General features: G+C 47.2%; 3 protein-coding genes across 4 annotated transcripts; 2 read left to right on the plus strand and 1 right to left on the minus strand.

Moving 5' to 3' along the window:
* Nucleotides 1-2: 2 nt before the first annotated feature.
* Nucleotides 3-12344, plus strand: HGS (hepatocyte growth factor-regulated tyrosine kinase substrate). Of its 2 annotated transcripts, none has more exons than XM_083727516.1 (21): nt 3-149; nt 1985-2069; nt 3258-3333; nt 4085-4177; nt 4531-4654; nt 5140-5192; nt 5906-5974; nt 6130-6254; nt 6801-6879; nt 6976-7074; nt 7648-7743; nt 8040-8078; nt 8185-8328; nt 8695-8908; nt 9218-9390; nt 9537-9677; nt 9795-9972; nt 10091-10224; nt 10855-10965; nt 11166-11261; nt 11486-12344. In XM_083727516.1, exons 1-21 carry the CDS (start codon nt 113-115, stop codon nt 11597-11599), a joined length of 2280 nt encoding a protein of 759 aa, XP_083583642.1. In that variant the 5' UTR covers nt 3-112; the 3' UTR covers nt 11600-12344. The 2 variants fall into 2 exon arrangements, with proteins under 2 accessions (XP_083583642.1, XP_083583643.1); XM_083727517.1 differs by having other exon boundaries at nt 8698-8908.
* Nucleotides 12055-17207, minus strand: LOC310839248 (methyltransferase-like 26 B). The gene is made up of 7 exons (XM_083727836.1): nt 17021-17207; nt 15466-15724; nt 14081-14240; nt 13938-13997; nt 13269-13336; nt 12878-12956; nt 12055-12681 (listed from the first exon to the last, which is right to left on the minus strand). The coding sequence occupies exons 1-7, from the start codon at nt 17055-17057 to the stop codon at nt 12628-12630; spliced, it is 717 nt and encodes a 238-aa protein (XP_083583962.1). The 5' UTR covers nt 17058-17207; the 3' UTR covers nt 12055-12627.
* A 152-nt stretch (nt 17208-17359) lies between these two features.
* MRPL12 (mitochondrial ribosomal protein L12) lies at nt 17360-23764 on the plus strand. The gene is made up of 5 exons (XM_083727858.1): nt 17360-17523; nt 19124-19310; nt 19509-19583; nt 22264-22401; nt 23365-23764. Exons 1-5 carry the CDS (start codon nt 17471-17473, stop codon nt 23479-23481), a joined length of 570 nt encoding a protein of 189 aa, XP_083583984.1. The 5' UTR covers nt 17360-17470; the 3' UTR covers nt 23482-23764.
* Nucleotides 23765-25539: the final 1775 nt, after the last annotated feature.

Below are 25539 nucleotides of genomic sequence, written 5' to 3' on the forward strand. Positions count from 1 at the left end.
CCCGCCTCGGCGCTCCGCGGAAGCCGGAAGCGGGGCCTAGGCTGCGGAAGCGGGTTTCCGAGGCGAACCAGATCCAGCGGTCGGTGCTACCTGCTCTTGGACGGAGATCGCCATGGGGCGAGGCGGCGGCACCTTCGAGCGGCTTCTAGGTACTGGGCGCGGGAGGGAGTCCCGGCAGCGACCTGCACTCTTGACCTGTGACCCCAAATACCTGGGTGGGGTGTTCTGACCCTTCCCCAGCTTCGCTCCCCTCGCACCTTCGCCCGATGCTGCGCTTCTTCGGGCTGAGCTCCTGTGGGGAACGTGGAAGCCCGGAGCTCCTCCGCGGAGGACCTCCCTTTTCAGCTCCCATTACGCTGGAAGCCAAATAGGTTTTTTCTATCTGAAAGCTGCTTCTCTGTTCGCTGCCCATCCCCCATCCCGCCCCTATTAATTTCCCTATGGTTATTTACTATGGTCGCCCCACATACGCCCAGATTGAAGCTCCCAACGTAAAAACAAAACCGTGTTTGGGCCTAGCAGCTGTAACCGACTTCCTCTGCCAGACACAGACAAGATAACAACATTCCTTTTGCTGCCCTTTGATCTCGAAAATGGGAGTTTGGGGTTTTAACCAGTGTTCGCCCTACTCGGTGTGGGTGCATTGGATCTAAGCCACGTTCAGAAAGCTCAGTGGATATACTCTGAACACAAATAGCATTGGATACAACCCTTAGAAAAATAAACAAGTCACACACACACACACACACACACAAAAGCACATATTCAGTGACGAATGAAGGGGTTATCACTGGTGTTTGTTTAACTGACTAATCTGGCCCTTTTTGAATTCTGGGGGAAACTTAACAGTCTTTTGAGAAATGAAAAGCTTTATGCTTTTGCAGTACAACACTGCTGATCTCACCGCTATTACTAAAATCAGGCTCTGCAAGGTGACTAACAATCCAGGAAGTGACAGGGCAAGAACAAAACTCTCAGCTGACTGAGTCAAGAGAGCACACAGTGGTGCATTTAGGGCAGATGTCACATGGGGAAGGAGTTTGAAATGTGTCAGCTGCTGTGGGGGTGGCAATAACATTGCTTACCAGAAAACAAGAAAAGGGTATGGGGGATGGGCACACAATTGTCATTAGATTATGAGCTCCTTTGCCAATTTTTATATAGTGCTGTCCATGAACAATGAACTTTAAAGTAACATAAGCAAAAGAAAGAGAAATAAGTCAAAGAAGCTTACAGTAAAATTTTTGGCAATTAAGTGAGACGATGAAAATTCACAGAAGCAGTTGCAAATAATTAGGCTTTGTGGATGGCAGAGTTGGACATGGGCAGGGTCACTAGACAGCAAGTGTGCTCTGCAAGTAATATTGACTGTGCTATTGGGGGTTAGAAATGCTCTCCGTAAGGGGCCACCATTTAGCAGCAACATAACAGTTGTTTCCATTTACAGATTGCAAACTATATGAAAATCTCAACAGTTTGCAATAGATAAAAATAAATTTAGAAACACAATATTTAAAATAAAAACCATATAAAATGATTTTTATATAAACAAAACAAATTCATAAACAATATCCATTTCTATATATCATACATCATAAACATAATATCAATTATAAAGCCAGAGAATGTTACAAGACAATATAGTACAACATAAAATTTCAACCAAAATAATGCACATCATTCATACAACCACTCACCCAATCCCACTCACCATCCATTCCATGCAACTCAATAAATTAAATTACTCAATAAAATTATAATCCACATACAAAGGGCTGATGCCAAGCATAGACATGTAAGATATTTTGCAAGATACTGTTAGGTGAACAGTAGGTCACAAAACAAAATGCTCTAGGTTCTCAAATTTCTGGTGTACTCTGCCAACAAATACCAAGTATGGCTTATTTGTTCAACAGACTCCCAAAGCAAATAACTATATTAGCATTTGACCTGAATGGTTCATGGTTATTTCAATGTATTTCAGATAAAGCTACCAGTCAGCTGCTGCTGGAGACAGACTGGGAGTCCATCCTCCAGATTTGCGATATGATTCGTCAGGGTGACACCCAGTAAGTGCTGATGCCTGCATCAATCTTTCTTCACTCCATAAGCATCAAGGTTTATTGATAGGTTTAGGACACTGAGCTGTCCCACATTTTAACCTCGCAACTGCCCTTTGCGGTAGAGTAAGTTGAGTATTTGTGGTTGCCCAGGTTCATCCTTTGAGCCTCAAGGGTGAGCAAAAATTTGAACCTGGGGGTTTCCACATCCAAAGCCAACATTGTTGCTACTATGGCATGCTCTGTGTCTATGAAACTAATGCAGAGGTAGAAAACATGTGTGCCATGTGTGGACCCCCCCCCCACCAGGTGATTTCTGGTGGCCCCCAACAATTTGGCTGCTGTCATTGTTTACTGAGAAGGACTTGGTGTTGCTGAGCACTGTCGTGTTATACTGGTGTGAGCATTGGTTCAGCTTAGTGTGTGGAAGGTATATCTTCTGAGTAGCTGTAAATTTTCTTCAGAAAAATGGATTTTCAGGATAGTCAATTAAGTCATCTATTAAAGTCAGTCTTTTTGGATATTAAAATTCCATCTCATCCCAGTGTATTTATTAGTGTATTTGCTAACAGAACAACTGTTAAAACTCCATACAAGATCTGCTTTTCTAGTTATATGTCCTCTGCTGAAGGAGATGAGGAAATTGTTTTGTGGGTTTCTTGTCCTGTGAAACTAGAGACATGCTGTCAACAAAGAAGTTCCAGCTCTTGTGCAAAAGGAAAATAATAATAATAATGTGACAATTATGTTTGCTTATATTGGCTTGGTTCTGTGTGTTCTGTTTTAATAACGAAATTGTCTGAAAATATTTGACAAGGAAGGTATCTGTAGAAAAGAATAGGTAGAGAAGGCACTGCATGTATTTCCAAGTGTTTTCTACAACTACTGATACTTAAGAAAATGAAGCATATTCTTTCATCACACAGCAGTTTCTGCATTACGTAGTAACTCAGACGTGCAAGATATTCACTGCCTCACACATCAGTGATTTTGATTGGTAAATGGAATAGTTATCGTAGATTAGTCAAATAATTTAGCTTCGAATCTTGACACATATTGACACCTTTTCGTCTTCCATTATAAGTGCTGCTATTATATTTCATGAGAGCAGGGATTTGGGGGTGGCTTCAGAATGACAACTGGTCCTTGTATGCTGCCGTTAGACTGAGTTGTTATTCTTCGCATTTTGTTGTCCAGGGCTAAATATGCTGTTGGTGCAATAAAGAAGAAAGTCAACGACAAGAATCCACATGTGGCTCTCTACGCACTAGAGGTAAGCTAAAGTGAACACAACTTCCTCAGGGTGTAGTCACTCTCCCAGGTCAATGAGAGAAGCTTTCTTTCCCTAACCTTGCGAGGGAGATGTGCAGCCAGCTCACTTTTTGTTCAAAGGAGGACCAGAACTTCTGCTGCTAATTACTTTTAACTAGGGCAGGGGTCTGCAACCTTTAAGACAAAAAGAGCCACTTGGACCCGTTTCCGAAGAAAAAAAAGTGGGAGCCGCAAAACCATTGCATGCGCGCCGCTGCCCTCCGATCTGACAGCGGGCGGGACGGTGTGTGACTAACGCACGCATCGCCACCATGCGGCGTCACAGCCAGTACGGCGCCCGCCACAGTGGGGAGTGTCGGGGCGCACAATGCGCCTCCTCCCCTCGCTAGTATCCGCCCCGGAGCCGCAGCAAAGGTGTAAAAGAGCCACATGCGGCTCCGGAGCCGCGGGTTGCTGACCCCTGAACTAGGGCAACATTAAAAGGGGATTAGACCGATTCCTGGAGGATAAAGCTATCAGTTCCTCTAATACCAGAGGCGGTATGCCTCTCAATATCAGTCCTCTGGGGGAAAACTGGGGGAAAGGGCTGTTGCATTTGTATTTGTCGCTGGTGGTATTTCCATGGACATCTGGTTGGCTACTGGGGGAAACAGGATACTTGACTATATAGGCCTTTGGCCTGATCCAGCAAGGCACCTCTTTGGATATTTGTTCAGGGGCAGTTCATGTTCATGAATATATTTTCCTTGTAGGTCTTGGAATCTGTGGTAAAGAACTGTGGTCAAACAGTTCACGATGAAGTAGCTAACAAACAGACCATGGAGGAGTTGAAGGAATTGCTGAAGGTAGGAGCTTTTGGGTTGTTTCTCCTCTCTGTAAACAGCTGTTTAAAGAAAAAGAAATCCAAATTTATAAACAGTGAAGCACCCTCATAGGCCAAACATTGAGTTCCTTTCCAGCAGGAGAAAATTTACAAGGAAAACCACTCTTTCTGTCCTTCCCACCCCTAGTAGAAGATGAATATGCAGGTAGCGAGCAGAGGGAATAACTGAGGTTGGGTTTCTGATACTAGATGGCAAGGGACATTGCTCCAAATGTCATTTCCCAATTAAACTGCACTTACGCTGTTCCCTTGGAAGATTGTGGGTTCGTTTCCATTGGGCATATTGCCTGATCCTGGCTCTGCACATTTCTACAGAGACAAGTTGAAGCCAATGTTCGCAACAAGATCCTGTACTTGATCCAGGCATGGGCTCATGCCTTCCGCAATGAACCCAAGTACAAGGTGGTGCAGGACACTTACCAGATCATGAAGGTTGAAGGTAAGGATGAGTGACCTGTGCTGTGAAGAAGGGAGGGGGACGGGGAGGAAGACTTAGTATGTTCAGTTGGGGATCTGGAGAAAGCACACTGGTGCATTTGTTTTAAGAAACAGCAATGACCAGCTTCCATGTAGCATGTCAGTGTTTTAGGTATAAGCCCTAACAGAACACCGTAGCTTCCAGAGCCGAGAAGAATTCCTGTGATCTTTGTCACTTGTGATATTATGGTATGTTGGACTATGGGTCAGGCGGTTTGTTGGACTTAATTCTGGAAGGCCAGTCTAGGCCAATCGCTCTAGCCTCATCCCTTCAGTCCCTTGTGGGGATGTCATGTTTTCTTTGGTTGGGAAAGGGAACGTGGTGAGCAAGTGAATGGCTTGTGTGCACAGCTTCTCAGGTCTGTCACTTGGTGCCCCCATCCCAAGTACCAGCAGGTGCCAGTGGTTGAAGAGCCCAACAGAGTGACATTGTTGATCTTCCTGCAGGTCACGTTTTCCCAGAATTCAAGGAGAGTGATGCCATGTTTGCAGCGGAAAGGGTGAGTGTCCCAGTTGGGAAAGGGGCACGCCTCACATATGTCTTGGTACTTCTGTTGCTGAGTTTGGGCTGAATCAGTCTCCAGTGAAAATCCAGCTGCCTGGGGGTGGGTGATAGCAAAAATAGAAAGTATCCCATTTGATTTGTACATTGTGGGCTGTGGGAAGTAAGAGAAGCTAATTGTGTTACTTACTTGCTTATCTCGTTTTTATAATGTTCTTCACAACAGCATCCCAGAGCGGTTCACAAAAGGTAAAAAAATGCGCAGAACTAAAGCCAACATTAAAAGCAACAGCAGAAAGTAAATCCTTCTAATAGATTGTTACGGAATCAGATTGCTCATACCCCAGGGGTGCCCAAACTTTTTTCCAAAGAGGGCCAGATTTGATGTAGTGAACATGCATGAGGGCCACCCAGAATTGTTGAGCTTTTTAAAGGATTTTGCCCCAGGACATATACTGCCACAGGGGCCAGACTAGGCTCCTGAGATGGACTTTGGACATGCCTGCCTTAGTGCATTTTAAGCAACCTATGTAACTGAAGTAGGAAGGACACCTGGTAGATTTCCAGAGGCAGGGAAATTCCACATGGAGGGTGCCACAACTGAGAAGGCCCTCACACGGGTCTCTCTCTCACACAACCACACCCTACATACTTCCAGGCTTTGTGACGGCCTTTTTGTTACCCAATACTTGCTTTGTTTCTGTGCGGCAGGCCCCAGACTGGGTGGACGCAGAGGAGTGTCACCGGTGCAGAGTCCAGTTTGGGGTGGTGACTCGTAAGGTGAGTGGTGCAGCTCCCTGTCCCAACCTGCAGCTTCTTTCCTGTGGCAGCTGACATGACACAGAGCCATGTTATAATGGCAGCAAGAGGAGGTGGTGGCCGTGAGATTTAAATTCTAGTGGGCTTCTATTCTCAACCTCTCCCTGTGTTCGCAGCACCACTGCCGGGCATGCGGGCAGATTTTCTGTGGGAAGTGCTCCTCCAAGTATTCCACCATTCCCAAGTTCGGCATAGAGAAGGAAGTACGAGTGTGTGAGCCCTGCTACGAGCATCTCAACAAGTAAGTATCGGAGCTCAGCTAATGAAGAGGGTCATTGGCACGGAAAGGTTGGGGAAGGATTGGGGGGGGGGGGTTTGGCAGCCTTTCTTTCTACATGTACAGACTCTGGAGGGAAAGAGTTGTTATTCTTCTAACAGTAAACTGAATACAGTCGTACCTTGGTTCTTGAATGCCTTGATACTAGTACGTTTTGGCTCCCGAATGCCGAAAGCTCGGAAGTAAGTGTTCCGGTTTTGAACGTTTTCCAGAAGCCGAACGTCCAACCCTGTTTCTGCTTGAGTTCAGGAAGCTCCTGCAGCCAATAGGAAGCTGTGCCTTGGTTTTCGAACTGTTTCGGGAGTTGAACGGATTAAGTTTGAGAACCAAGGTTCCACTGTAGTCTGGCAAGTTGCAGCTTAAAGAGAAAGAGCTAATTGGCTTATTGCAGTTCAACAGATGCTACAATAGAGCAGGTGTTGAGCGGTCCTCTCTTTCCCCCAAACCCCTGGCCAACCACCAGATTACAGTTCAGCTGTGGTCATGATCCTGGCTTCTCTGTATACACAGGAAAGCAGAAGGGAAAGGAACTGCAACCACGGAGCTTCCTCCTGAGTACCTGACCAGCCCTCTTTCCCAGCAGTCCCAGGTGAGCACTTGGCTGTGATGGCAAGGGAAGGGGCTCCTGCTTCACCTGTCACCTCTTCACCCAGGTTACAGTGACTGCTGTTTCTTCTGCCCTCAGCTGCCTCCCAAGCGTGATGAAACTGCCCTGCAGGAGGAGGAGGAGCTGCAGCTGGCCATTGCACTCTCCCAGTCAGAGGCAGAGGAGAAGGAAAGGATGGTTTGTGTCTTGAGAATTAGGGGGGGATTCCTGTGACATTAATACTCAAAGGTACCCCGCAGGGTTGACTGCCTTGTAGCGCCCAAAGAGCTTAGGTAGCTCAGTGTTCTGCATAAACTCCCTCTTTCACTGCAACAGCCTAGCCCTCAAATATGGGAAACTTGTGCTGATGTCGTCTTCCCCCTGCCAAAAGGAGGCATTTTAATTTTGGGGTACTTTGCCAATTGGGTTTTGTAACTACCAGAAGCGATTCCAGGAAACATACACGTTATGTCGTGTTCAGTTAATTAAAATGCTGCACTAACTTTCCCATTTTGTTGTCTAATTAAGAGCAGATAAAGACCATGCTGATTCTGGGTGAATCTTAATTTCATCACTAACTGCACACTTGTTTGTGCCATTCTGAGATGCCCAGATGTGGCTGGTAACTGTCAGGAGGCATGCTTCATGCTTCATTCCCGATCAGCTTCTGGCTTGCTGGCCGACTGCAAAAGTGGTTCCTGGCTTGCTGTGCAAGTTCAGGAATCGGTGAAGCATTCCTATATCGTTCTCCCTCTTGCTTTTCCTCTGCAGAGACAGAAAAGCACGTATTCCACATACCCCAAGGCTGAGCCGACACCAGTCACCTCATCGGCTCCACCAGTCAACACCCTCTATTCCTCACCTGTGGTAAGTGCCCACCCGCCTGGAGAGATTTCCCCTTTTGCCATTTAGACACTTCTCCTGTGTCATGAACATTCTTTGGTTCTTTGGTAAGTCCAACAATGTCCATGGGAGAGGAAGAGAATGTGTGTTGGCTTTTCCTCTCACCTTGCTTCAGCAGCTCCTTCTGCTCACGAGTCCCCTCATGCCTTGAAGCTTGAAACAGGCAGCGTTTCAAGCTTGATCTCCTAAGAGAAGGGGAGGCAGTGGGGGCACCCATCTTTGCATGGGTGCTTAATCCTGTGATATGTGTCTTATTTCAGAACTCCTCTGCACCTCTGGCCGAGGACATTGACCCTGAGGTAAGACCCCCCCATCCCCATAAGCCATTTTGTAGTTCGCTGGTATCAGCAACACCCTGGCTAGTGACAACCAGCTTGCTTCCTGTTTCCCAACATCTCCTTGCAGTTGGCTCGGTACCTGAACCGCAACTACTGGGAGAAGAAGCAGGAGGAGGTGCGCAAGAGCCCCACCCCTTCAGCCCCGCTATCCATGGGGGAGCCAGCAACCCAGAACACTGAGGTCCAGCCTGCCCCGCTCAGTGTGGTGGAGGTAAGAGCAGCCTTCCCTTTCTGTGTGTTCTTAGGATGCTCCACAGTAAGGCAGAATTAGACTCAGCCGCTGGGTTTGTTTGGTTTTTCCCTGAAATGGTTGCCAACTGCTGTTTCTTTCTCCAATGTGAGCAGCGGGATTAAAGGAGGCCGGGCACAGAGTGCGGCAAGCTTTCTGTGCTGCATTTGAACAGTCTGGAGGTTTAAGGTTTTTACAGGAGATGCATCGCTTTGCAGGGAAACAGGACAGGGGTAACCCAAGGCAGCTGAAGCCACATTGAAAAATGAACTCTGTTGAGCTTTAACTTAGTTGGAATTGCGGCTTCCAGTTAATGGTCTCCCCATCTCTCTCTGATGGTCTCCCCAGCAGCAATACCAAAACGGTGAGACAGACGAGAGCCACGACCAGTTCCTGAAGGCTCTGCAGAACGCCGTCACCACCTTCGTCAACCGCATGAAGAGCAACCACCTGCGGGGCCGGAGCATCACCAATGACTCCGCCGTGCTCTCGCTCTTCCAGTCCATCAACAGCATGCACCCTCAGCTCCTGGAGCTGCTGAACCAGTTGGATGAGCGCCGCTGTAAGTTCCCAGGGCCCCGGCCCTTAATGGGGGTAGAGACCTGCGGGAGGAGCTTGTAGCACGGTTGGGATCACCTCTCTCCCCATTAAATCATAGGCGGTTAATTGGCTTCCTTGCGTTGAACCAAAATGGGCATTGGGGCTTCCTTTCCACTTTTTGGGGTGGGAAGGAAGGGAAGATGGCGTGATGCCTTTGGCCCACGCTGAGGAGTCTGGCCTGCTTTCCTCGAGGTGGGAGCTATACCTTCTGTGGATCTCACGGGGGTGGGGCTTCTGACAGCGCCTTTTTTCGCCCCTTCCCCCTGCCTAGTGTACTATGAGGGACTTCAAGATAAACTTGCCCAGATCCGGGATGCGCGGGGAGCCCTGAACGCTCTGCGGGAGGAACACAGGGAGAAGCTGCGCCGCGCTGCCGAGGAGGCCGAGCGCCAGCGCCAGATCCAGCTAGCCCAGAAGCTTGAGATTATGCGGCAGAAGAAACAGGTGAGGTGGCCGGTGCCAAGTGTGTCCGGTACAAAAGCTACACCTACCCTCTGCAAAATGGGTTTGCAAGTGGTGCAGCCTAGTAAAGCATGAAGCCCCATGGCTCCTGTGTTGTAACGCATCCCATGTGCTTCTCCAACTTGTAGGAATACCTGGAGATGCAACGGCAGTTGGCGATCCAGCGCCTTCAGGAGCAAGAGAAGGAGCGCCAGCTGCGGCTGGAGCAGCAGAAGCAAACGATCCAAATGCGGGCCCAGATGCCTGCTTTCTCCTTGCCGTATGCTCAGGTATGACGGGTGGAGAGGCCGAGAATCCCTCCTCCTCTTCCCTTCTGTGGCTGTTCTCTTTGCAAATACATCAGCCAAGTCACCGTCCCTCTCTTAACCTGCTTCCTGTCTCTCTAGCTGCAGGCCATGCCTCCTGCTGGCGGGGTGATCTACCAGCCATCAGGCCCCACAAGCTTCCCAGGCACCTTCAGCCCAGCAGGCTCTGTGGAGGGCTCACCTATGCACACAGTGTACATGAGCCAGCCTGCCCAGGGCAGCACCGGACCATACACTGCAATGCCTGTGGCAGGAACAGGTAAGAGCAATAGGATGGAGGGGGAATGTGTTAGCTGAAAGCACCTGAAACGGGATACTGGGCTACCTGGCCTGGTCTCAGAAGGCTGTCCTTTTCTCCTATTTCATCTGTATTTCAGATCCCAACATGGTGAGCACCTACATGTACTCAGCAAGCACTAATAATGCCCAGGCAGCTCCGCAAGGGCAGGCTGTGCCCACCACGAATCCTGCCTACTCTTCCTACCAACCTACACCCACCCAAGGCTACCAGGCAAGTTTGACCCACAGCCTAAATTTCCACTGCCCCAAATCAGGGGATTAAATCCCAGCAGATTATATGTGCTGCTGTGAAAGTGGAGGGGGGAGAGTTCAAGCCAGTGTGGTGATGTCTTTAGTGTTTGACTAGGACGGAGAAGATCCAAATTCGAATCATTCTAGTGGTGATGCTTCTGTTATTATTTAGCTGAAGCACCTATTTTAAACCATTTTCGGAAGGGTAGCCAAATTAAGTCTATTGCAGCAAAAATAACGGAGCCTTGTGGCAACATAAAAGACAAAAAATAATAATCATTGCATCAGCTTCAATGGACTACAGTCCAGTTCATCACATTATGTGTGCTGTGGTTCAAGCATTTGGATTTGGACCCGGGAAGTCCAGGTTCAAGTCTTCTCATAGCCATCAAGCACAGTGCAAGTAGCAAGCTCTCCGTCTTACCTATAGCACCTATGTTAATAAAGTGGAGAGGACTGTACATGCCGCCTTGATCTCCTTGGAAGAAGAGTGGAATATAAATAGTCTTTGCCAGCTTGCAAGTAGCAAAAGTTTCTCCCTGTGTGTTCTTGCCTGTGTGTTGAAGTTTGTCTAGACTTCTCACCCATTCCTGCCTCCTTTACCTTTCAGAACGCAGCTGCCCCTTCCCAGACCCAGGCGATCCCAGCCATGACACAAGCACCACAGGGTTACATGGGCAATCAGTCGGTCTCCATGGGCTACCAGCCCTACAATATGCAGGTGAGAGACTCCTTGAAACTGTTGCGCTGTGCCCCTTCTCCAGTGTCCAGTGTGAGGGCAGCCAGCAGACAGGACTGAAGGGGAATTCTTGTATGTGCATAGAGGCAGCAAAGCCACCCCTAAGCTCCAGGCTGACTCCTGTTATGAATGGAGCCATGTGGATTGGCGGAAAGTCATATGCCCTCTTCTTTTCCTGCCAGAACCTCATGTCAACCCTCCCTGGCCAGGAACAGGGTTTGAGTAACCTGCCACCCCAGCAGCCTTACCTGTCAGGACAGCAGCCTATGTATCAGCAGGTGAGTCTTCGACCAGCCACTATGGGGGCAACTGTTTTGGCAACTTCTTCATTTTATGTTAGGCTGATGCCCTGATTTGCTTCAGCTCAACATTGTTTGGCTTTTTAGCCTCTGTGCCAATCCATGGGTTGGAGGACCGTTATCTACAGTAGCTTTAAATGGGGGAGGAGGGTGCCTTTTTAAACATGGCCTCCTTACTCGCTTCCCTGTTTGCCTCCTTACAGATGGCACCTCCTGGAGGACCTCCCCAGCAGCAGCAGCAGCCTCAGCAGGCTCCAGTGCAGGTGCAACAGGCACAAGGCGGCAGCGGAGAGGCTCAGCTGATCTCCTTTGACTAATCTCTTGGCTTGTGAGGAAAGGGAGGGGTGGGTTTCTAAGACATTGTAACACTACCATCTGTTGGTCACTGCTGTACTCGCTACACCATTGCTATTACCTTGCGCCATCCCCACCCTGGGGAACGGAGAGCTGAGCCCCCGCTGTCCTAGGTAGTTTCCTGTTGGCTACCTGTACCTCCCCCCTCCATCCCTCACTAAGTGAGCCTTCTGGGAGGAGCGAGAGACACCTGTGCTCAAATAACCTTATACACTGTTCCTTGGCTGTGGAGAGAGTAGCCCACTGCCTGATCCTCCTAGCTTTGTGTTGGCTGGGTAGCAGAGCAGAATTCTCAAGGAGTGCCTCCTATGTGCGCCGTTACAGGTTGGAGAGCTGCTCTTCTCATTGGAAACTGCATTTAAGCATGCTCCAAAGCCAGAGTAAATGGGTCCAGCCCACAGCATGATCTGGGCCAACATCCTTCTCCCCACCTCCCCTTTAGTACATTCTATGGTTGCATCTTGCCAATCAAGTGGCCTTCACCTCGAACACCACTGCCCCCTCCCCCTCCATGATCTCACAGCCCTCCATGTCTCTTCTCAGTCCCTTTGAAGAACCCACGACATTGAACACAGCCTGCTCCAGGCCTGCGTTTCTTCTCCCCTTCCTCTTCCCTACTTATGCTCGCTGCTTTTGAAGACTCATCTCTTGTGTTTAGTGCTGGTGTAGACAGAATGGAACCAGTGACAATAAAGTATTTAAAACTTTTTTCAGTCTGTGCTTCCTCATAGGCCTTGGGTTAAAAGTTTCTGTCTCTGCAGAACTAGTTGGTGGGTTGTGACCACCAGTGTATGCAACTGGGTACAGGAGGCATTTGTCATCCTGGGGCAGCACAGAGAATAGAATTTTTTGAAGCCATTCTGAAAACGTTCTCTCCCCCCCCCCTTCCCCAAAGAAGCTGCAGAAACATCCATTTCTTTTTCTTAATTTAATTTCCACACCCATACATATAAATAGGGCAGTCCTCCTTTGACTTTTCCGTAACCAGAGATCATAACTCCCTCCGCCGAAAGATCAAACATTTGGTGTATTCAGGCATCTCCAGCTGAGGAAGAAAAATAGGCGCCGAGTCATTGCATGAGGGAGGATGAGCAAAATGGAAGCCTATGGGAGAAACTGCAGAGCTGGTGGGATCCCCCTCCCCAGGAAACAAAGAGCAAGAGTGGGAAGTGGTGGTTGTGGTTTCTGCAGTTCTATTTCATTGCCCCCTACAATATTGTAGGCTGACCTCAGCCTCTTACCATGCGCTCGAGCCGCAGTGCATTAGTGTTTGCCAGTTGACGAAGCTCCTCCACATCCCTCAGTCCCCACTCAGGATTTCTGCCGTTTAAAAAGTATAATGTGTTAAAATAGAACATGGCCTCGTCACAACAAAATCTTTAGAGCCTTTCCCGAGGGAGGAAAAACAGTAGGCTAAAGGCTAAACACGGCCTCTGCCTGTAGCTCATCTTCATCACCTAACACAATCTTGCCCTGTTGTCCATCTTCCATGCTATTACACAACAAGTAAATAGTGAGGAAATAAATCAATGGGAGCTTTCCGAGTAGCCTTCCCCCACCCTGCCTTGATTTCACTAGGCCTTTGGTGGTCACCACAAGGAAGACAAGAGATGTCCTTCAGCTCTAACATACCTGGCCTGGAGCATGTTATTCAGTTGCACATTGCACTCTGGAAGGATGATCCCATTAACGGCGAAGGGCTGTGGAGTGGAAGCAGAGTGGGAATTAACTCCGGGCCAGCATTCTATGGGGCTCTTAGGCCAAAGGTCTAGAATGAAGGCAACAAGCCTAACATCAGTGATCCTTGAGCAAGCCCCATTGAATTCAGTAGGATTTACTTCTGAGGAGGCATTGTGCTGTAAGACTCATGAGCACGGTCACGGAAGAGCAAGAAGTCTTGTGGCAGAACTGGATCAAAATATGAGCTGCTTTCCAACCTTAAGGTTCTCCCTTTCCATCAAGTTGATGCAGGGGCGTTGGTGGATACTGCTTAGTGCTGGGCTTGGGCATCCGAACAGAGCAATACGCAGAAGCACTCGGCCTTCCTGTTGGCTGATGTGGAGGAGAGTGATACTTGGGGCTACTGTTTTGCACATCAATTCAAAGGCTCCCAACAACAAGCTGGTGGTCGGGCACTTTGAGAGCTGCACAAATCAAGACTTCTGGCATACCCCACCCATACCTAGATGTAATGAAATATGACCTTGCAGGTCAGATGGGGAATCCTGGCAAGCCCGGACTTTGCCTGTGATTGCCTTCCCACTGAGCTTAAGCTGTAATGGATGGTTTTCCTATACTCACCCCATAGGCCAAGCAAATGCCTCCAGGTTTCAGCAGTTGCCCTATGCCTTTAAACATTCCCTGTAACACAAAAGGTTCTCTGTTGAATAAGTTCCTTTGCAGAGGTCAGTTTCCGTAATATTGACCTAAGTGCTTTGTCATACCTCCAGGCCTTGATCAGTCATATGCAGCAGGTTAATAATAATGATGAAGTCACAACAGCCTTGACTCAAGCCAGCCCACTGGTCCCATGGCTGTGTTACATCTATGGCAAGGGGTTCTCGGACATTGGTCACCTTGGTGGCTTGGATGTAAGCAGAGATGCTGTGGGAGAAGATGGAAGATTCTTATTTTTGTGTGTAAAGCCATAATAAAAAAGGGGATAACTACTTTCTCCAGTTTCCTTCCCTCTGGCCCCACAAAAAAGCAGCACTGGGTTTGAAATACAGTCAGGCAATATAGTGGGATGCTGAACCAGAGAAAGGCTAGGCAAGGGTATGATATATGCATCCAACATTGATTCTCCAAGTTAAAGGGGTGGACACATTTTGATTTTTCCAAGTGACAGCGCTAAGATTTCAGATGTGACTGCTCTATGAATTATGGTCAGTGTAAATGACACAGGCACTCAATCACATGTGTATGTGACGCTAGCAACAAGCAATACAGCACACTGGCACAATATCCCATGCCATTTTATGCCCTTCAGTTTCTGTCCTCATCCCTCCCAACACCTCTTGGTGAGCAATGACTATTAGAAATGTTATTGCTATTTGAAAAGGAATACCCCACACAACACCCTCTTTACTCCATCTGTTGACTTAAGCTGTTTGTGCCAGATGATTTTTGCACAGGCCAAGATGCCACCTACGAAATGCTGTTACAATTTTATCCTCACCCTTGCGCATGTTTTGCAAATTGTAAATTTCAGGAATAGCTAACAATAAAATAAAATGTAATGAAGGAACGTCTGGAAAAGCCCTTGGACGCTCGTCAACCGTTTGTTCATGTTTATCATACAACAACTCTAAAAAAAAATCCTCATTTCTCATACTGTAATCTAGTGCACATTAACCATGATAATTTTAATCTACCCACAATCCACAGACCCAGGCTAAGCAGTCAAAGCAACACCAGTTATTAAAACCAAGTTTTTAAAAAATGCATCTACCTTGGCATATACTGTTTTATTGCCAGATTATTCTATAGTCCAACACAGGTTGCCACCAAGAAGTTCTCATTATTCCGTTTAAATGTGCACATGTCGTTACTGCTTCAGCCTTTCTTGCTTACCAAGAATATATGCACAGCTAGGATCTGTCCAATGCAGAACAGTCTAGCTATTTCTTGGAAAGGCATTTTCAGTCTACTGAACACAAGCTGCCATATGGTTTTTGACAGTCCCTTTTGGCTGACTATAAACAAGGACTAAGAGCCAGTTCTTTTTAGTGCAGATTTTGTGCCAACATTCTGCTGGGGCCAAGGCAAAGCATGGTCTACACGCCACTACAACACCCATCCCTTGCTGTCACCACAGGCCCTAGTGTACCTCCGCTGAGAAGCTGGGCTGATCTCTGAGGGTTGCCAGATGACTGTGGGCAAGGCCTGGGCAAAGTGCACCACATGCTGTCCTGTGCCAGATCCCAGTTCAAGCCCAAAAGCTGAGCTTGTGTCATCCACATAGTCAGCCAACACCTCGAGGATGGTTTCCTTGTTTCTCTCAGCCATTGGTGAAACTAGCATCTTTTCTGGAGATAGGCTCTGTTCTCTTCTCCCGGGATTCTGTTTGCTTTCTGATATCTCCAGCCCTACAATGATGCCCTAAGCTAGATTTATTAAAGCAAAGGAGATTACACTAAGATGCACTTGGCTACAGCAGGAAAGGCACGTGTTGCCCTTGCACCTGCAGCTCAGACAATCCTGCTGCAAGATTCAACACAATGTTTTCACTGGGATATTTTGTACAGACCTCTGAGCTGCGTGCTTGCTTCATACACCTGATGATCTATTCTACAAAGTAGGCTGATCAAATACTCATCATGCTGCAATAAGATGGTTGCCTTTTAAGGGGCCACAGAATCCTGTTGTTTTTATTCAGAAACATGTTGCCTTTGGGATCTTGTTTCTGTTGGGTTTTTTGTTAGATTTTATTTATATGCAAATGCAATACAGTAATACATAACTTGAACAGCATTATTATACAAGATCACTTTCGTCTAGGAGTTTGTTTTGTGGGCTATTAAGATCAGTGCCAGCTGTCGGTACTAGGCTGGCTGCAATGCTCCTGAATCAGGAATGTGTTCTAAATCAACAGTGCTGAGACTTGCGACCATCACTCACTGTATAAGAGGTCAAGAAATGGAACTGCTGAAACTAAAAAGTACAACTTCATTTTATTGTGAAGGATCACATTAATGCATGCTTGTCTAAAGAAAAAGGTTTTAGCAGGCATTGAAAAACAATACAAAAAGGCACCTTGTTAATAATACTGATAAAGCCTTCAGGGGGCAGGATGAGCTCTGCTGTGGGGCTTCTGGTATGCAGCATTCTTTGGGAGCTTTTCCCATGGAGTTCTTCATTTGTGGTGTCTGGTGGGCAAGTCTGTTTCTAAAAACTTTCAGTTCTTATCAGCATTGGCTAAAATCAAACTAATGCAAATCCTTGTCTCTGCATCTCTCCCACACAAAAAGCCCTTTGTTTCAAGAAGGCAGACTGGGTGAAACACAAAGCTAATTCTGGATTCAAGCCAAGTTAGGTTGCACATCTTTGTGTTCTGTACATATCCAGCACGCTGGTATATATCAAATTACAAAAAAAATGTAAGTCAAGACTAATTCTGTACATCACCAAAATCCTTTTGGAAATTATTGTTTACTCAGTAGTAGGTCCCACTGAATCCAATAGGGCTTGCTCCCAAGTGTTTCAAGGCTGCAGCCTTAGCTTAATTATCAGCTTTGTAAACAACCCGTGATTTGCTAGGCCGAATTTTAATTGTCAGCGGCCCCGAGGCCGTGCTGTTAGCATGTGCACTTGGTAATATCAAATTATGCCTTCCCAGCTTTTTAATCCCACCGGTCTCCTTGCTAAACGAATCAAACAACCACCTCTGAAGAGCTTAGCGGCACGTTCCGGGAACACCATTTTACACCCATTTTACAGTTTACACCGCCTCCATTCCACGGGCTCCAAACGCTCCTTCCTCTTCCCGCGCAAAGAAAACACGCTCCCAAATCCCGCGCGACCTCCGCCGTTGCTAACAAACGCGTCTGCAGCCGCCGCTGAGCGCAGCAACGCCTGCCATAGAGTCTTCATCCCTAGCGCGGCATTGTGTAAGGGTGGGAAGCGGCCCGAACGTCACCTCCGTCAATCACGGAGATGCAAGGTGGGCCGCCTAGAGCGCCATCGATCAAACTCGGCCGCGATAGGTGCACCCCGCTGGATCAGAGAGACGGAGCGGGCAGAGCGTTCCCTCGGCGTCCTCTGCCGCTCGCACGCCGGAGACAGAGGAGAGCGCCGGTGTGTCTCCGTCCTGCCCGCCTCCTGGAGCTGCCGCCATGGCCATGTTGCCCGCGGGCCGGCTCGGGACCGCTATCCGCCTGCTGCTGCGGTATGCAAGAGGCGGGAGGTGGGCTGGGCGGTTCCTCGGGGCGCCGAGGGGCCCGAAAGAGGTCGAGGTTAGGCGAGTTCACGTGCCAAACTCCCAGCGGAATCCCGCCTCTCCCGCGTGAGGGATGAGGCGCCCACGCGCGCTTACTCCGCCGTGGAATGTTCAAAGCTGCTTCGGGTGCTTCCCGTTTGGTGGTGCCCGCAACAGCTCTGAAAGGCTAACCCCATATCACCATCGAGGGCGCGAAGCTGGTAGTGGCAAGTTTGCCAAAGGCCGACCTGCTGGTTTTTATGGCTGAGGCGAGACTTAAAACCAGAAACGTCCTGCTTCCTGGCTCCTGCTTTTAGTCAGTAGGCTAGGAGTGGGTAGGAGCTTAAAACTGAACGAAGGATGGGGTTCCCAAGGGTCATCTAGTCCAACCCCCTGCAACACCAAGAGAAGGTCAGCCACTGGCCAGTTTCTGCTGGACAACCTAGTGCTATCTCTGCAGGTGTCGCTCCCCCCCCCCTCAATATCCAGTTTTCAGTCACAAACAGCAAGTTTGAGAAATAGTCCGGGTAGAACCGGAAGATAGAAGCTGTGAACTGTCTGGACCGTTTTTGACAAAAAATGGTAGATTCCCAACCTTGTGCCTCCAGATGTTTTTGGCCTACAACTCCCATCATCCCTGACCACTGGTCTTGCTAGCTAGGGATGATGGGAGTTGTAGGCCAAAAACATCTGGAGGCACAAGGTTGGGAAACACTGGATTAGCTGGCTCTTGATCTGTTCCAAGATAATTTTTATGTTTATAAATAAGAAGGCACATTTGAGATTACTTAAGCCTTATTAAGATATGAATATACATTCTTGCTTTGTGGAGCAGAGGACTTCCTTTTTGAAAATTAGAGTAGACCATGCAAGATTGAAGCCAGTCCACCCTGCACTTCACCTGCTCTGTTGACAACTATCTGCTCTTGAGTTATCCCACTGTGGAGCTCAATAGTGCAAAAACAAATTTCTCTATTCCTCACGTTGGAAAACACTTCAAGCTTTTAAAAATGCCTTTTAGTAATATGGACATTCTGAAGGAAATCAGCCCTGAGTGCTCACTGAAAGGACAGATCCTGAAGCTGAGGCTCCAATACTTTGGCCACCTCATGAGAAGAGAAGACTCCCTGGAAAAGACCCTGATGTTGGGAAAGATGGAGGGCACAAGGAGAAGAGGACAAAATGGTTGGACAGTGTTCTCGAAGCTACCAGCATGAGTTTGACCAAACTGCGGGAGGCAGTGGAAGACAGGAGTGCCTGGCGTGCTCTGGTCCATGGGGTCACGAAGATTCGGACACGACTAAACAACAACAATAAAATGGACATCTCCTTACATTTGTTTTTAAAATTACACTACAGTTTTGTCTCTGCCGAGAGGTGTTGCTTCTTCCCCTTTTCCACAGCACCTACACCAAACCATGTTTATATCACCCTTTCTTCTCACTTGGTTGGCCTTGCTGTTTCTCCTGAAGCACATCTGTTCTCATTTTTTCGTTCATTTGCTGCTTGCACAGGTCTTTATGTTGTGAACAATGAAGTGCTGACAAACTCTTTGTTGATTTTTTTACAGGCAGCATCAGCCACGAGCATGTGCTGTTAGGATGCTGAAGACTACCAGCTCACAGCGAAGTGAAGCCTTGGCAACTCCGCCTCTTGATAATGTTCCCAAGGAGTACTCGCCCAAGATTCAGCAGCTAGTTCAAGACATTGCCAGCCTCACCCTACTGGAGATTTCTGACCTCAATGAACTGCTGAAGGTGCCAATGTTTGCATGGGAAGCAGAGTGATTGCTGTACTAGGGAAAGATGGGGCAGCAGACAGCTCATTGTTGGTCATGTCTTTCTCTTTTTCTGTAACAGTGGGATGGGGTGCTTTAGAATTCCTTCCCCAACTTCTGTGATGCATACGATATATAAGAAGGCTTAATATTTCTCTAACACTGTCTTTTTCTTCAGAAAACCCTCAAGATCCAAGATATGGGACTCATGCCAATGGCTGGGATGATGCCACCAGCACAAGCAGCAACTCCCGTAAGGGATCGTCCTTTTCACTTGCTGTTTATTTGGGCTTGTTACGATATGGATGCAATGCAGCTGCAAAGTGCTAGCTTGAAAAGTAAACATGATGGGAATGTTGGGACTGCCCGTGGGAAACAGAGGGACAGTCAATTCACAGTGCGAAGCACCGGAATTAGCTCAGAGTGTAATATGAGCTCTTCCGTTTGTTCCTGTCCAGGAAGTGTTTGCTTCTAGACTGCTGGAGTTTGAAGAGAGCAGTCATGTTTTTTGTAACGCTGCAAAGACAGAAATAAAGGCATGTAAATACGTTTCTGTCTATCTCTTTCCCCTGCCAGGGGGCAGGAAAGAGGGGTGTGTTCTTCTCACGCTGAGAAGGATCGCCTATTGCGACCTTGCCTGGATCTTGCTGGGGAATGCAGCCAGGGAGGTCAACAGGGAATCATGCCGGGTGCCTGGGAGAGTTGCCAGCTTCTGATAAAGGCTTGATTTCCGACAGGGCTGAGTAGCAGCTGTAGCTGGGCAAATGTCTGAATGAAAAACTTCAGCAGCCCTACAAATGAGCATTCTGTTGAGAGAGTTGTGTGTGAAGGCACCAAAGTATTACATAACAGGCATGTTGGTTGCTTGAGGTTGTTGGACTAAGCATGCAGCCAGCCTGTTAGTTCTGCTGCAGTGTCATGGAAAAGGTTGTTTCAGTGTTGCTAACTCGTCAGATGACATTTTCCTGGATGTTACTGGTGTATAACAAACTCAGGAACTGGAGATGGGAATGCAGGGGTGAGAAAAGTTCTCTGCTAATAGGGGTTGTGGTTGTGCTTGGTATCGCAATCATCTTGCCACATTTATTTATTTACATACCCTGTCTTATGAACTCTTAAGAAATAAGATGTTCAGAACCAAAATACCATTTACTGTATATAAAAGCCACACAAAGCCATTAAGCTATCTAAAGAGTAAATAGCACTAACACCAGTGCAGTGGGCCTGCCACTTATGTGAGGTTCAGTTCCAGGGGTCCATGTGTAAAGGCAAAATCATGAGTAGTTTGTCCCTGAAAAAGAGGGTGCCATTGCATCACATATTTTCAGGCCACTGCAACAATTTAAATCTAGCACATGATGTGTTGGGCCTGCAATAACCAAGGATAACCCTGCCATTATTGTGGACATCACAAAGACCTGAGCTGCAGGTGATAGGGAAGCCTGGACATGGATGTTAAAACCCTTTACCTAAGATTGGGCAGATAGTTGTAATAACTCTTACTGCAGTTGACATCTCAGGGCTGATACTACATCAAGAATCAAGATGGGAGCTGTTGGATCAAAACAGGTCAGCTTGAATTATGCACTGAGTTCTTAGTTCTATATTCCTGGTCAGTAGCGTTCACTAGAATTAAATACTCAGTGGTAGATGTTTTGTTGACAGTTGATTTGGCATTAATACGTTGCCCCTTGGCCCGTCACACACGCACAAACAAATCCCACTGCAGCCAACCAAAGACAGTCAACCACATCCTAGGCCACCCCAGCCTCTCACACCACCAAGGAAACATAACAAGCAAATAGAAAGAGAACCTGTCCAAGTGACGCAGAAACAACCCCGCGCACACGCTATGTCAAAGAACACGCACTTTACCATCCCACACCCCCCCTCCCATCCCCTCCCTCTTTTCTTCCCACTATACGTTGCCCCTTGGGGCCACACCTTTCTGTGACCCATTCCCCTTATTAAGATTTTCTAAGTACCATGTCAAGACAGTCTTTATAGTAGCTCTGTTTTGAGATCAACTTCCCATCACAAAAAAAATGCAGGGATTTGCGTAAACTGCATGCAAACACTTCCAAAGCTGCAGGCAAGTGCTCCTTAAATGTGAAGATTTCCCCATCCAAGTCTCCTTTCTCAAAGGAGGTTACTTATACAACATTATGATACTTCTCCCTTGTAGCCTTAGATCAGCGTTTGCCAACCTGGTGCCCTCCAGATGTCTTCGACTGCAACTGCCATCTGGAGCTGTAGTCCAAAACATCTGGACAGCAGCAGGTTAGTGAAAATTGCCTGCTTGTATTACATTGGTTAAGATCTTGAGCATTTGTGGAGCAGATGAAATGTCCATTTGGCACGCCACCTATTTCCCATTATGGACAATCAGAAGTTTCTGGTCCATATGCTGGGCCTTTAAAGTCAATAACAATTTGCCTGCTATTACTTCCAGTAACTGATTAGATATGCTCATTGGGCCACTTCCAGTAATAAAAAGCTGGTGTTCAGTTAAGGCAAGGCTTTTGGGCTGACCTACTGTCTCTATTCCTTCATCATTAAAGGAGAACTAGCATAGATGGTGAGATGTTTTAATCTTCTTTCTAGCTTACTGTTGATTTTGATCAACTCTTAAATGTTTTAACTACTTGCTTCTAACTTTTCATTGATGGTTTTCATTTCTTGTAAACTGCATAACGGTTTTGTTGCAGTCAAGTGCTATATACATTATGGTTAAGTAAAAATAAAGATTCAGCAATGGTCTTGCAGCCCAACACAAGAATTTAGGGGAAATAATGGAGTAGCTGGTGCAAGTTTTGTTAGATCTTCCCTCTGTATTTGGTACTTTGGTACTACCATTGGCTAATGAAACTTCAGGGATGTGAGGGTCAGGCTCCTGTTGCCAATTGTGAGTGGGTTTTTATCTTTTTTGCTAGGAAGCTGAAGAGGATTTTGTCCCCAAGAAGCCGGAGAAGATAAATTTTACAGTCAAGTTGACTGAATTGAATGCTGCAGATAAGGTGAAACTTATCAAGGAGGTGAAGAATTGTATGCAAGGCTTAAACCTTGTCCAGGTAAGCAGATGGTGCTCAAGGCTGACTTAACAGGTGAATGTGCTAAAGGCTTGAGGGAGGCATGTTTCCTTTTACTTATGCCATACAGAACTTAATTATCAAGTTGCCCCATCTACTTGGGCTACTTTTGTGCATTTAATGGTGGTACCTCCTTGCTCTCTGCCTCTTGTCTGATATATCCACAAGAGGTCTGCAGTCAGTACTTAGAGCAAATGCACATTTTGCTTGACCTGTTCTTTGATTGTATTGTGTACCAATTTATTCCCCTGGGTCCGGGAGCTTTTCTTTTTTGTGGCTGTGCCTTCCGAAAATCTGATCCTACCTGCTGAATTGAAGCTCCATTAAGCAAAATCTCTCTTTGGATTTTCTGCACATCCATCAAAAAAGATCTGATTCAGTGGGAAAGATCAAATTTTCACAAGGCATAGTTGCAGAACAATGAGGAAAGCCCATGGACCTTTAATCAGTACATGGTAATCAGGGGAAATGAATCGGTACACAATACAGGTCAGGTGAAGAGTGGATGAGCCCTTGGTCATACCACTTGGGGGCAGCAAATTACAAAGAGATGAGCTGCCAAAGGAACGTTCACATGAGGAAAGTGAGGAGCTAATGCAGAGTTAGTAGAAGCGAATTTGCATCCTTTGAGATAGTACCAGCTAGTGTGGCAAGTCCCTTGTGAATCATGATGCTCCAAAGAGGATTCTTCTAAGCATTTGGACTCTGGTCAGAAATGGCTTACTGTTTCTTGCCAGGAACTTGGCCAGCTGAAAATTAATACTGCCGCTTCAGCCTAGGAAACGCTTCTGCTTGGCTCATCTTCTAGGCTGCGTGATCTGCCAAGTGGGGAGATAAGGGCGAAGTCACAGAGGGTCCCATACTAGTGGGAGCAGGCAGCAGCTTCTTGGGTTCAGCGTTATCCCTTTCCGTGGCTAACTGGAGTGGCTCTCTTATCTCTTGCAGGCGAAAAAGTTGGTAGAGTCTCTTCCTCAAGAGATCAAGGCACACATCTCTAAAGAGGAAGCGGAGAAAATCAAAGCTGCTCTGGAGGCAGCAGGAGGGACTGTCGTTCTGGAGTAACGGTTGGCATCGGCAGCCAAAGGACTAAAGCAGAGCAGGGGAAAGTCCTGCGCTCTGTCACCCACCTGAAGCTTTTATTTGCCTGCTGACTGGTGGTGGTGGGATGCTGTGCAGTTCCATGAAGCTGTGCCCCGCCTTGTTTTCTCTGCAATGTGGTTGTCCACTGAGATGGCCCAGTGTGGGATGAATGTCTTCGGCACAATGGGGGTCTGTTGTTTGTACCAACACTGCAAGGAACTGAATCTATAAAGAGTATACACGGGGGCAAATGCCTTTAGAACAAGTGTTGTGTGAGCAGACTTTCTTGCATACCAGTGTCCCTCCTCACCTGGAAGGGCTCCCTGGTTTGTGCGTTTTTGCACCAGATCCTGCTAGCCACTCATCTTAGGGTCTCTTGGTGGTATTCAGGGCCACTCTCTTAGCTGCAGTTTCTAACATGACCCACAAGGACAGCCTTCCCAGTTGACTGGGAGGCTGTGGACTCTCCTTCCTTGGAGGTTTTTAAGCAGAGGTTGGATGGCCATCTGTCACGGGTGCTTTAGTTGAGATTCCTGCATTGAAGGGGGTTAGGCTAGATGTCCCTCTGAGTCCCTTCAGACTCTTCAGTTCTTTGATACTGTGATGGGAATTGTAGCCCGGGTTGGGGAGAAGCATGTTGACGAAGCATGGTGATGACTAACCACTCAACATAGAAGTGTAGTGGTCCAGGGACCTGCCTTGCATTGCAGGCAGCTTTCCACATCATGAGCTGTTCCTCCCCATGAAAGAGATTGAATGTGAAAAAGCCTGATCTCTTTTCTCCTCAGGATATTAACTTATATGACAGGTTTTTCTGCACCAGGTAATCCTGGGCAGGGACAATGCATTGTGTAGGTCCGCACCATGCATAGATACCCTGAGTAATACTAGTTGCCCTGTTTCTTTCCACCTGTTTTCTGCACCAAGAACCTGAGCTCGTGGGAAAATCTCTCTGGCCATCTTCCAGAACTCCTGGCTGTTCTCTGTTACAAGTGGATCAGTTTTACACTCCTTCCCTCAACCCCATCGGATGTGATTTATAGGCAACTCGGCTTTTCTTACTGCCGGGCCCTCGCTGGCTTGTAGCTTCACCAAATGAAAATTGGGCAGCTAAATCTATCCAAACAGGAGCTCCTGTTTCAAGGGATGAGGGGAGTCAGTGCTTGGAAGAGACCGTTCTTAGAAGGAGTGGAGCACAAAGGGAAGGGCCTCTGGGACACAGTGAACCTCTTTCAGCCTGTTCCATGTTCTCTTCATAAATGACAGTGTGTTCCTTTTCGCTACACCGTTTTGAAGTGGCCAGAATTGATCTTCTCAGTTGGTTTTAGATAAGACACCCAGTGAAACAAGCTGGGTTATTAGTCCAAAGGCCATATTGTCACACCTTTCACCTTGACTTGTTCCTGAGTTCTATTTGGCAGGTGGGGGGGTATGGAAAGTAATGCCATATTTGACCACTTTTGCTTTCTTGCCTTCCTCAGCCTCATAAAAGCTAGTTTGTTCCAAGCAGTCTATCCTGGAAGTGGCCAATTGCATAGGCCTTTTGCTAAAAAGCATGGAGTTTGGTTTTTCTTTCTTTCTTGAATGTCTCTTATTAGGCATTTTCCATTAAATCAGTTCACTACAAAATGCCAAATATTCCCAGTGAAGGAACTAGTTTAGGATATTTTTGTCCTATGCATCACAGCGGTTGTGCACAGAACCTGTGCTATGATGTAGTCCTCTGTGGATACAGCCATGCCCTCTTGCAAGAAATTCCACATACTAGGAAGCCCTGATTACTTTCTGCGGTCACATACATCACTTATAGGAGGCCGTGAGTGTGGAGGGAGGCAGCTGCATCCTCCAAAGTTGGCAGGTGTATTAATAGTGGGGAGAAAATATTAAAATGGCTAAAGCACTCCAAATTCCTCCCTCGTAACCATACTGTGTGTCTAAATGCCGTTTTGTTTTAAACAAAAATATGTGGTTTCCTGCTTCCTGTGTCCAGTGAAGTAAAGAACTCTATTGCATCGCTCTTGTTAGTACATCCATCAAGGT

This window comes from Podarcis gaigeae, assembly GCF_964106915.1.
Source record: "Podarcis gaigeae genome assembly, chromosome: 2".
Classification (NCBI taxonomy): Eukaryota; Metazoa; Chordata; class Lepidosauria; order Squamata; family Lacertidae; genus Podarcis; species Podarcis gaigeae.

What these genes read in the sequence shown, in the direction of transcription:
- HGS (XM_083727516.1), top strand. Translation starts at nt 113, where the DNA reads ATGGGGCGAGGCGGCGGCACCTTCGAGCGGCTTCTAG. An exon ending in CCCTCTATTCCTCACCTGTG is followed by an intron (nt 7,744 to 8,039) that starts GTAAGTGCCCAC and finishes GTCTTATTTCAG; the next exon opens with AACTCCTCTGCACCTCTGGC. An exon ending in TTATGCGGCAGAAGAAACAG is followed by an intron (nt 9,391 to 9,536) that starts GTGAGGTGGCCG and finishes TCCAACTTGTAG; the next exon opens with GAATACCTGGAGATGCAACG.
- LOC310839248 (XM_083727836.1), bottom strand. Translation starts at nt 17,057, where the DNA reads ATGGTGTTCCCGGAACGTGCCGCTAAGCTCTTCAGAG. An exon ending in TGACTGATCAAGGCCTGGAG is followed by an intron (nt 13,998 to 14,080) that starts GTATGACAAAGC and finishes TTTGTGTTACAG; the next exon opens with GGAATGTTTAAAGGCATAGG. An exon ending in AATAACATGCTCCAGGCCAG is followed by an intron (nt 12,957 to 13,268) that starts GTATGTTAGAGC and finishes TTTAAACGGCAG; the next exon opens with AAATCCTGAGTGGGGACTGA.
- MRPL12 (XM_083727858.1), top strand. Translation starts at nt 17,471, where the DNA reads ATGGCCATGTTGCCCGCGGGCCGGCTCGGGACCGCTATCCGCCTGCTG. An exon ending in ACCTCAATGAACTGCTGAAG is followed by an intron (nt 19,311 to 19,508) that starts GTGCCAATGTTT and finishes CTTTTTCTTCAG; the next exon opens with AAAACCCTCAAGATCCAAGA. An exon ending in CAGCACAAGCAGCAACTCCC is followed by an intron (nt 19,584 to 22,263) that starts GTAAGGGATCGT and finishes CTTTTTTGCTAG; the next exon opens with GAAGCTGAAGAGGATTTTGT.